The sequence below is a fragment of the Triticum aestivum genome, chromosome 3D (assembly GCF_018294505.1).
Source record: "Triticum aestivum cultivar Chinese Spring chromosome 3D, IWGSC CS RefSeq v2.1, whole genome shotgun sequence".
NCBI classification, from domain to species: Eukaryota; Viridiplantae; Streptophyta; class Magnoliopsida; order Poales; family Poaceae; genus Triticum; species Triticum aestivum.
In genome coordinates, this window is record NC_057802.1 from 601,255,954 (window position 1) to 601,266,188 (window position 10,235).

The 10,235-nt window shown below is 38.7% G+C and overlaps 1 protein-coding gene across 1 annotated transcript; it reads left to right on the forward strand.

Annotated features, from left to right (window-relative positions):
* Positions 1-558: 558 nt before the first annotated feature.
* Positions 559-4,086, forward strand: LOC123080857 (chlorophyllide a oxygenase, chloroplastic). Its single transcript, XM_044503803.1, has 9 exons — positions 559-867; positions 1,006-1,251; positions 1,651-1,755; positions 1,837-2,139; positions 2,230-2,377; positions 2,497-2,681; positions 2,783-2,895; positions 3,018-3,312; positions 3,522-4,086. Exons 1-9 carry the CDS (start codon positions 793-795, stop codon positions 3,702-3,704), a joined length of 1,653 nt encoding a protein of 550 aa, XP_044359738.1. The 5' UTR covers positions 559-792; the 3' UTR covers positions 3,705-4,086.
* The last annotated feature ends 6,149 nt before the right edge of the window (positions 4,087-10,235 follow it).

A 10,235-nucleotide genomic window follows, 5' to 3' on the forward strand; every position in this document is an offset into this window, starting at 1 on the left:
GGTACCATTTGAGTGCCACAATGAACACATCTCATTTCTTTCATTATGTTTTGACATTACAAAAAACATTTTTGACGGGCAGGAGCATATGCTCTCAAGAGCTGATTGGATTTTTGGTAGAAGTCTTTCAACTCAAGAAAAAAATGGCTATGGTTAGGTGGACAGTGATATCCTCAGTCCACCTGGGTTCAAGTCCTGGTGCTCGCATTTATTTTGGATTTATTTCAAGATTTTCGGCGATGCGCGTTCAGTGGAAGGAGACGTTTCCGTCAACTATGATGCGCCTACGGTGACTTTATAAAATCTCAAGATGATATGCCAGCTCAATCTTTCGGAGGCGTTCATAGGGGTAAGGTGTGCGTATGTGCGTTCATAGGAGTGAGTGTACGCGCGTATATATGAGCGGCTGTGTCAGTACTGATGTTAAATAAATAAATAAAAGGAATGTAGAAGTGCCTCGCTGATAATTTCCTGTCCCGGGCCACCAAGAAACACTGGGTACAAAAGTCTGCGTGGTGACGGAGGCCTCCACATCATGGCCCGAGCCCGGACACCGGCTCCCACGTGGCAACACGCGGGAGGCTCGTGGAGATCGCGGGCAGCCCCCTCCCCTTATCGTCGCGAGGCGTCAGGCTCACTTCAGCCGCGAAAAATCGGCTGATTTCCGGCAAAAATATTCCATTCCACGCTCACATCTTCTTCCTTCTCCGAGAGACAGAGATATAGGAATTTCCCCGGACCCGAAAAAATCCCTCTTTTCCCGCTGCTCGACGGCGGCCGGCGGCAGCGTCCATGACCACAGTCGCCTCGCTCTCCCTGGTGCCGCACCTGCTCATCAAGCCCTCCTTCCGCTGCCTCTCCCGAAAGGTAGACACATCACCCCAAACTCCTCCAGAGTTTCTGAATTTCTAGTGTATCCCCAAATTATCCAGTTCTCGGCTAGTTGAACCGCGCCCACCCTGCCATGGTGAACTGATGGTTCTCTTTGTGGAAACTGTGGTGCAGGGAGTTGGCAGGTATGGTGGAATCAAGGTGTACGCGGTGCTCCGGGATGACAGTGCCGACTACCTGAAGGATAACCACCACTGGGAGGCTCTGTTCCATGTCGATGACCCCGGCCCGAGGGTTCCGATCGAGAAGGGCCAGTACCTGGAGGCCAAGCAGGCGCTCGACGTCGTCCGCTTCGACATCCAGTACTGTGACTGGAGGGCCCGGCAGGACCTGCTCACCATCATGGTGCTTCACAACAAGGTATGAAAAATATGTTCTGAACTCTGAATGATGGTAGCTAGTACTTGCAGTAGGTTCAGAGAAATGTTACCTGAAAAAAAGTTCAGAGAAATGTTTCTGTTTGCACTTGCTGAATTTCACCATGGTTGGTACTGATCAGGGTAAGGTATAGAGGGAACAATGGATGTTAGATAGATGCTTGATGTTGAAACTAACTGATGTATATGGTAGATAGTAATAGTAAGTTCAGAGAAATGTTTCATCTGCACTTAATGAATTTCACAATGAGTGCTGCTGGTCAGACTAAGGTATAAATAAATGATTAATGGATATTAGATTATGCCTGAGGTTGAAATTATGGATAAAATAACTAGTTGTTGTGGACTATATATAACTTGGACTGTGCGAAATGAAATGCAGGTGGTGGAGGTTCTTAACCCTTTAGCGAGGGACTTCAAGTCAGTCGGGAACCTGAGGAAAGACCTCGACGGGCTACAGGAGGAACTGGCAAAGGCTCACAACCAGGTATGTTTGTTGTCGGAAGAATCCAGCTAAAAGACCTTGCATAGTTGTCTGGAACCTCACTGTTAACTGTACATCGTACAGCTTTATTTATCGGAATCCAGAGTGTCGTCGGCCCTCGATAAGCTAGCGCAAATGGAGACGGTGGTCAATGAGAGGTTGTTGTCAGATGGGAGCGCTTTCGCAAACACGGCCGATTGCGCTTCTCTTGACCCGAGTACTTCTCTTGATACAACTACGAGCACTTCCTCTACGGTCCGAGTCGGAGCTAAAAAACCGAAGCGCCGCAGTCTCAACATTTCTGGCCCTGTGAAGCCTTACAGTGCCAATCTGAAGAACTTCTGGTACCCGGTGGCTTTCTCCAGTGACCTCAAGGATGACACAATGGTAAAGCAAAATGCCTGTGTCAAAGCTAATCGGTAGTTTGCGGTCATAGATACATGTGTTTATTTGACAAGCTCATGTGTGTGCTCTCAGGTGCCCATAGATTGTTTCGAGGAGCAGTGGGTAATATTCCGCGGAAAAGATAAAAGGCCTGGATGTGTGCAGAATACATGTGCTCACAGAGCTTGTCCTCTTGATCTTGGTTCAGTGAATGAGGGTAGAATCACTTGCCCTTACCATGGTAAGAACTCAGAGCAATTTTTTGTTCAGTCAGGTTTCTTGTGCTCATTAGTGTTGTCTGTTGTGACATGTAAATGATGATGTCCAAGTAATATTTTATTTTCTATGAACAATCTTCAGGGTGGGAGTATTCGACTGACGGAAAGTGCGAGAAAATGCCATCAACGAAGATGCTCAACGTGCGCATCCGGGCATTGCCGTGCTTCGAGCAAGAAGGAATGGTCTGGATCTGGCCCGGCGATGACACGCCCACACCCACCATCCCTTCTCTGCTGCCCCCTTCAGGGTTTACAATCCATGCAGAGGTAAAGAACAGCATGATGCTGCAGCAATCGTGCTATTGTGCAGGTGTCCTGTATATTTCAGTCTTGGACTTGATTGAATATTCTTCTTGATCTTTCAACAGATTGTGATGGAGCTACCGGTGGAGCATGGACTTCTTTTGGACAATCTACTAGACCTTGCTCATGCCCCTTTTACTCATACATCCACCTTTGCTAAGGGCTGGAGTGTTCCAAGGTATTTCTATACATCTGATGACACCAAGTAGTAGAACTGGCTGGTGAATGAACAGTTTTTGTATCCATGGTCATATTATGCCTGTGCAAGCCAACATGTTGATCTTGTGTTACTATTCTCAGCTTTGTGAAGTTCTTGACACCTACATCTGGGCTCCAAGGGTACTGGGATCCTTATCCCATCGATATGGAGTTCCGACCGCCCTGCATGGTCTTGTCAACAATTGGCATCTCCAAGCCTGGAAAGCTAGAAGGGAAGAGCACCCAGCAATGTGCAACGCATCTCCACCAGCTCCATGTATGCTTGCCCTCATCGACGAATAAAACCAGGCTGTTGTACCGGATGTCTCTCGACTTCGCACCCTGGATGAAGCACATGCCTTTCATGCACCTGTTGTGGTCACATTTCGCTGAGAAGGCAAGTCCCAAAATTTTGTAGCTACTCCCTCCATTCCATTATTACTGTCATGGTTTTAGTTCTTCATAACTATAACATGTCAACATGACAGATAATAAATTGGTAGTTAGTAACTGTCATTTGCAAACTAAGTCAGACGGGACTTGAATTGGTTTCAACAATTGTGTCTAACTGTTCTGACAATGGCAATCTTGCACGATCTTCTGCAGGTCTTGAATGAGGATCTGCGGCTTGTGCTCGGCCAACAAGACCGAATGAACAATGGAGCTAACGTTTGGAACTGGCCAGTGTCGTATGACAAGCTCGGCATCCGGTATCGGCTATGGAGGGATGCAGTCGAGAGGGGTGTCGATCGGTTACCATTCAGCAACGAAATTGAGAGTGGATCATAGGCAAACACATGACATCACCTGTAGTCTCTTTCTCTCGTGCCATTTCTTTGCCTGGCAATGGCAGCCAGATGACCCGTATGCACAGATTATTTGGTCGTGCATTGCAGCGCGGTTGTTCATCTGGCCAAATATTGCTACAGATAGAAGGATTCTGGGAAGGAAGCCCTGTGAAAAGGATAATGGGCACCATCATTGCAATTGTGTATTGTTAATTGTACACTAGCGGCTGCATCAACTGATGCAATTGTAATCTGAGGTTGATTTTCTGTTCTTTTTTTCTCCCCCTCCCTTCATTCATGTAAAGTATCCTCCAATGTTACTGTCAAAGCGTACATAATCGTATGGCAAAAGCATGCTCCCCTGGGAAATGGTTTTATGATAATCATAGTGTTTTCTCTAGGGAATTATAAATTTATAATCCTCATGTTGATATGTAAAGGGTTTTAGGCGAAAGCATTCTCTAGGGAATTATAAAGGGAAATGTATATTTTTCATCCCTCAACTCTTTCGAGAGTATAGAAATGGTCACTCAACTCCAAACCAGCAAACTTTAGTCCCTCAACTTTCAAAATCAGATAAGTTTAGTCCCTCGTGCCACTTCGGGTGGTTTCTTGCTGCCGTGGAGTGGTTTTTGGCTTGAACTATGTGGGACCTTCCTGTCATGTTTTGAAAGTTAAGGGAGTGAAGTTTGATGTTTTGGAGTTGAGGGATCATTTCTATAATTTTGAAATATTTGATGGACAAAAAAATACGTTCCTCTTTGATAAAGGATACAGCCATTTGACATTTTAGAAAATGTGAAGAGCTTTAAAAAATTGAAGAGGTAATCCTTCTGTGATGGAAGAATATCTTTATGTAGTATTTAGTTAACTTTCCAAGAACAATAAAAAACTCAACCAATTAACATATAGTCACACATATCTTTCTGACAATAACAAAAACTCAACCAAATAACATATTGTCAAACTTTAATGAAGCTCCAGATCCGTCCTCTACATGGCGTTCTGCTCTATGGTAGGTGATGGATTTGTGTGCTAGTCTGTTCAAGTGGGTATGGTGTGGCTGCAGCAACATCCTGTGGTGGATTGTGTCCTCAGGCTCTGTCGTTGCGACAACGTTCACTCTGCCGTCGGCCCGGAGCACATGAGGTTGTTCAAGAGCGGGTGCCCACGGTGATCAACATCGTATGCGAAATCATGGTTGAAGACAGTTCAGGTTTCCTCACTCGACACTGTCGCGCGTGGGTGCCAAATCTGGAGTTATATAGCACGTCAAAGGTGCTGCCCTGGCTAGATTCTTCAACTACATGGCTTCACCTTTGGCAAGCCACTTTGGAAGTCTCAAAAGTTATAGATCAATGATGGGGCCGCGTTAAACGTGAATGAACACGTGTTTTGTTCTCTTTTCCTTCGGTGGCTGCTGTGGTGGTGCCGGAGGCAGGTGACAGATGGTGGCTTCAAGCTCAAGGGATTCTTCGGTCTTAATTGTAATTCTATTTCTTAATCGGGTCTTTTGGGTTTAAGTTAGGGTTCTATTCTCTTTACAGTTTTTCTCAGGTCGATGTATCTCTCTTCAATGTGAGGCTCCCAAACATGAAGCAAGATGGGCCTATGGCCTGCTGCTGATTGCTGCTACCAAGGAACAAGGAGGCGCAAATGTAAAGGGAGCAGCCCTATTCAGGACACTATAAAATCCGTCTTCTCAGCACCGGTTTCTGGAGAGCCCCTTAGTTTGTCGCTCATGGGGAGCGTCTTGATCTCGCTTGCTGCGGGGCACAAGAGTGCTCGCCTACAACGCAGGTTAAACGGGTCGGGCCCAAGTTTAGCATCTTGATTGGTCGGTTGTGCGTCTTGATTGGTTCGTTCCATCTTGATTGGCTATGTTTTCTTGTTTTTTTTTGTTATCCAATGGTGACTTACACTTGTTTCGGTAGCTTCCAAGATATTTATAAATAGTATTCATACAATAATAAAAATTATTATTCAAAAAAAATTAACACGTTCAAAAATTTGTTCATGATATTTAGAAGATGTTCTCACCATTCATAAAAATACTCATGAAATTTAAAATATGTTCATAATATTTTTTTTAAATGTTCATCATGTGTTTACAAAAATCATTGTCATGTATTAAAAAAATGTTCATAGTGTATTTCAAAATTGTTCACTGTGTATCTAATTTTTTTAAACATATTGAATTTTACTAATCATGTATTAGAAAAATATTTGACATGTATTTGAAATATGTTCAACATATGTTTTAAAAAGTGTTAAAAATGTATTTTTTAAATATCTTCACTGTGTATTTGAAATCCTCACCTCTTCTTTAACAAATGTTAATAACATTTAAAACATGTTCCACGTTTTAGAGAAGTTAATGAAATTTTGGAAAAATGTTCAGTGTGTGTATAGTAATTGTTTCAGCCATGCATTTGAAAAATGTTCAATGTCCATAGTCAAAAATAAAATGTTCAATGTGCATTTGGCAAATGTTCTATACTGTATTTGAGAAACAATAGAGTGTGTCCAAACAATGTTAAACCTGTATATTAAATTGTTCAACATGACTTCAAAAAATTTAACATGTACTTGAAAAATAGAAAAAATGAAAACATAAAAAATAGAAAAAAAGAGAAAACGTTAACAAAAAGGAAAAGAAACGGATTAAAACCAGCAGAGAACATAAATTGTCGGAACATACCTAAACCGAATGGAAGGTTCCCAAACCGAGTATGCACTGTTATTGTTTTAGTAAATGCACTGTAGACAAAAGCTTTGAAAAACCAAAGATTTTGGGCCGGCCCACCAGAGCAAACGGTAGAGGTGATGCTGTGTTCTATTGCACTAACGGTCACTCTTTAAGGTATATTTAAGCCCAATCACACAAGACGGCTAATTTTAAGCCCATGTACTATAACCATTTTCTATACCAGGGCCATTTCTAGGAAAAAAGTCTGCAGTAGAAAATGTTAAAATCATAAATTAAAACAAAACTGAATAGTTTCTAAAAATATTGTGATCACCACTTAAAAATTCTGAACATTTTATTTAAAAATGCGCATTTATATAAAAAACCAATAGCTTTTTTAAAATTCCAAACTTTTATAACATTCCAGGAAGACCTATTGAAACTATGAATATTTTAAAAAATCCTGAATATATTTTTAAATATTTGATGTTTTTCTAAAATTTCAATTCTTTTGAAAATCCCAATTTTTTTAGAAACACGACCATTTACAAAAACGAATTAAAATAAAATACATTAAAGGAAAAAAATTAAAAAGGAAAATGGAAAGACCGTGTTGGAACCTTCTAGATGTTTTCAATGCCTCAACAACCAAGGAAATTGACTTGCTAAATGAGCCGACCCAGTTTAGTCGATGGTCGTTCGGCTCTATGCGAAACATCGACAATGCGACTCAACGAGAGCATTGTATATGATTTCTGAGAGCTCCTGCTCGACGCTCCTGAGCGTCAAAATGAGAAGCTTTCGCTGAAGGATTCACACAAAACGGGCTGGCTCATTCTCAAGAGCGAACGTAAATATAAGATGTCAAGGAAAAATACAGTGATTGATGCTAGATAGCCGCGTTGCGCACCGATGCACTAGCAACTGAGTATGTCTTAAATTATAACATAAACTAAAAGAATTATATAGAGCGGTAGATTCGTATATTAATCTTCTTTAACATAAATGAATAAATTTTTCTTGAATTATTTTTGAAACTCGAACAAACTCTTAAAACTTTTTTTTTGGAAAATCGCGAATAATTATTCAAAACACAATTTTTTGAAAATCCAAACATTTGATGAATTTTATTATATACGATGAATAGCTTTCAAATATACATTGAACTTTTTGTTTATACGCTGATTTTTTTAAAAATACACGGTCAACATTTTTTAGATATATAATGAACACATTTAAAATATACATTGAACAAACATCTAATATACGTTGAAATTTTTTTAACTACAGATTGAAATAAAGTTTTATATACGCTGGATAATATTGAACATTTTGTGATACACGCTGACAAAATTTTGTATCGTGTTCAAATTATCAAAATTAAACCAAATTTGAAATCCATGAATAACTTTTTAAATCATGAACAATGTAGTAAAATAAAACCGAAAAAAGGATAAAATGGAAGAATAGGAAAAAGAAAGAGAAACAACAAAAGAGGGGGGAAAGCAGATAAAAAAAGGAAAAAAAAAAAGAAAAAAAACCAACAAAAGAAAAAATGCCATTAAAAACCATTTCCCCACTGCTTTAACGCCTCGCTGTGGTTGCAACCACTCTTCAGCGAAAGCACGCCGGTTTGACAGAACGGCCCTATGTCTAGCCTTCAGCGAGTGCACCACCTTCGGACTCGCTGAAGGGGCGACCGTGATGGGCGGGCATGCGAGCGTTGACCACAAACTCTTTTTCTTTTTGTTTTTTGTGAAATGTTGATTAAGTATGTGAAAAATGTTTAACGCGTATTTGAAAATGTTGATTAAGTATTTGAAAAATGCTTAATAATTATTTGAAAAATGTCTAGCGAGTATTCAAAAAATGTTGATTAATTATTTGAAAAAGTTGAATAATTAATAAAAATTGTTGAACAAGTATTTCAAAAATGTTGAACAATCATTCGGACAATGTTGAACGTGTATACAAAAAATATTGATCACTTATGAAAAAATGATGAATGTTTTGATCATGTATATAAAAATGTTAATTAAGCATTTGAAAAAAATGTTGAACATGTATTTGAAAAATGTTAATCAAGTATTTCAGAAAAATGTTGAACAAGTATTTGAAAAAGGTTAGTCAAGCATTTGGGAAAAGTTAAATGTGGATAGAAAAAATATTGACCATGTATTAAGTAAATGATGAAAAAATTATTTCATCTATATAAAAATGTTAATCAAGCATTTGATAAAAATGTTGAAAAATTGTTTATTAAATGTTAATCCAGCGCTTGGAAAATGTTAAATATGTATAGAAAACTATTGACCATGTATTGAAAAAAGGTTAATCTTTTTTGTTGAAAACTGTTAATCAAACATTGGGAAAATTTTAGAAAATTATACAAAAAATGTTTACCATGTATTAGAAAAATGTTACAAATGTGTAGGAAAAATGTTGACCATGTATCAACAAAATGTGTAGAAACAAAAATAAACCAGAGAAGTAGGAAAGTGAAAAATAAAACCGAGCAAACAAATAAAAACCGATAAAAACAATGAAAGAAAAAAAAAGAGAATGTATAACGAAACCAAACAACAACAAAAGAAAAGGTAAAAAAAACATGTAAAATAGCGGATACAAATGAAGAAAGAAAAAAAACAACCTTGAAAAATGGAGAAGAAACAGTGGAATTGCAGCTCGTTTTGACTTAAGATGTCCGGAACTACTAGTCAATCATGAAGATAATTGTTGTGCTCTGTTATCGTTCGACCCGACAGGCCCTTTCGTCTGGCTTAATGCGAGATATAGCCGCTGCGAGTTTTACGCAACCCCGAGGATCTACTAGGCCCGCCAAATAGGATTGTGGGGTTTTGTTACGTTGGTGTTTATTGTTAATTATTTTTACATTTTAGATTTTAAATATTCTAAATACGTATGTTCCAAAAATTAATTGACTTAAAATTCAATAAGTGTTCGTTGCACATTTGAAAAAAATTCATGTAGTGGCCAAACCTGTCCAGTTAATGTGAAAAAATATTAATGGCATTTGTCAAATGTTCACACTTTTCAAAAAATATTTTTGATATTTTCATACAATTTAAGAGTTTTCATGTAATTCGAGGAAAAAAATGTTTTGTACCAATATGCAAAATGGTGTATGACATTTCGGAAAAATGTTGACGTGTTTAATAAATATATTGGAATGTTAATAAGTCCTACAATATAGGAAAAAATTATCATAACTAAAACATGTGTCAGACCAATCAAAAAATGTTCATGACGTTTACAAAAGTTCTCACATAATTCAAAAATATGTTTATAACATATTAAAAAAAATAAACATGTATGAAAAATAGTCCAGTGATTTCTATGAAAAACGTATAACATGTTAAAAAGGTCATCAAGTATTTGAAAAAAAGAAAAGAGAGAAAAATCAAATAACATAGCATAGATAAAACACGCACGAAACCTTGCTGAAACCAGACAAAATCGGTGGAAGGTTTCCATGAACCGGTGTTCGGAACCTTCCCACAAACCACTTCGATGGACCGCCACACTGAGACGATGCAAGACCTCGCGCCATAGGTTAGTCAGAGCTAAGTCTCGGAACAAGCAAGACATAACTCGCACATATGATTTGATTTTACATCCTTTTGTAAAGTACTACTCCCTCCGTCCCATAATATAAGACCTTATTACATCCAATATATGTAATAAGATCTTATATTATTGGACGGAGGAAGTATTTATTTATTAAAAACAAAACATCCATCGCACTCATACTCCGTTTGGGGTATGGGGAAGCCCATGTACCTTCATCCCACAACGTGTTTCTTGGTTCGAGGAAGCTTTGGG

Coding starts and splice junctions, on each gene's coding strand:
- LOC123080857 (XM_044503803.1), top strand. CDS start 793: ATGACCACAGTCGCCTCGCTCTCCCTGGTGCCGCACCTGCTCATCAAG. Junction 2,378..2,496: donor AATCACTTGCCCTTACCATG/GTAAGAACTCAG, acceptor AACAATCTTCAG/GGTGGGAGTATTCGACTGAC. Junction 2,682..2,782: donor GGTTTACAATCCATGCAGAG/GTAAAGAACAGC, acceptor ATCTTTCAACAG/ATTGTGATGGAGCTACCGGT.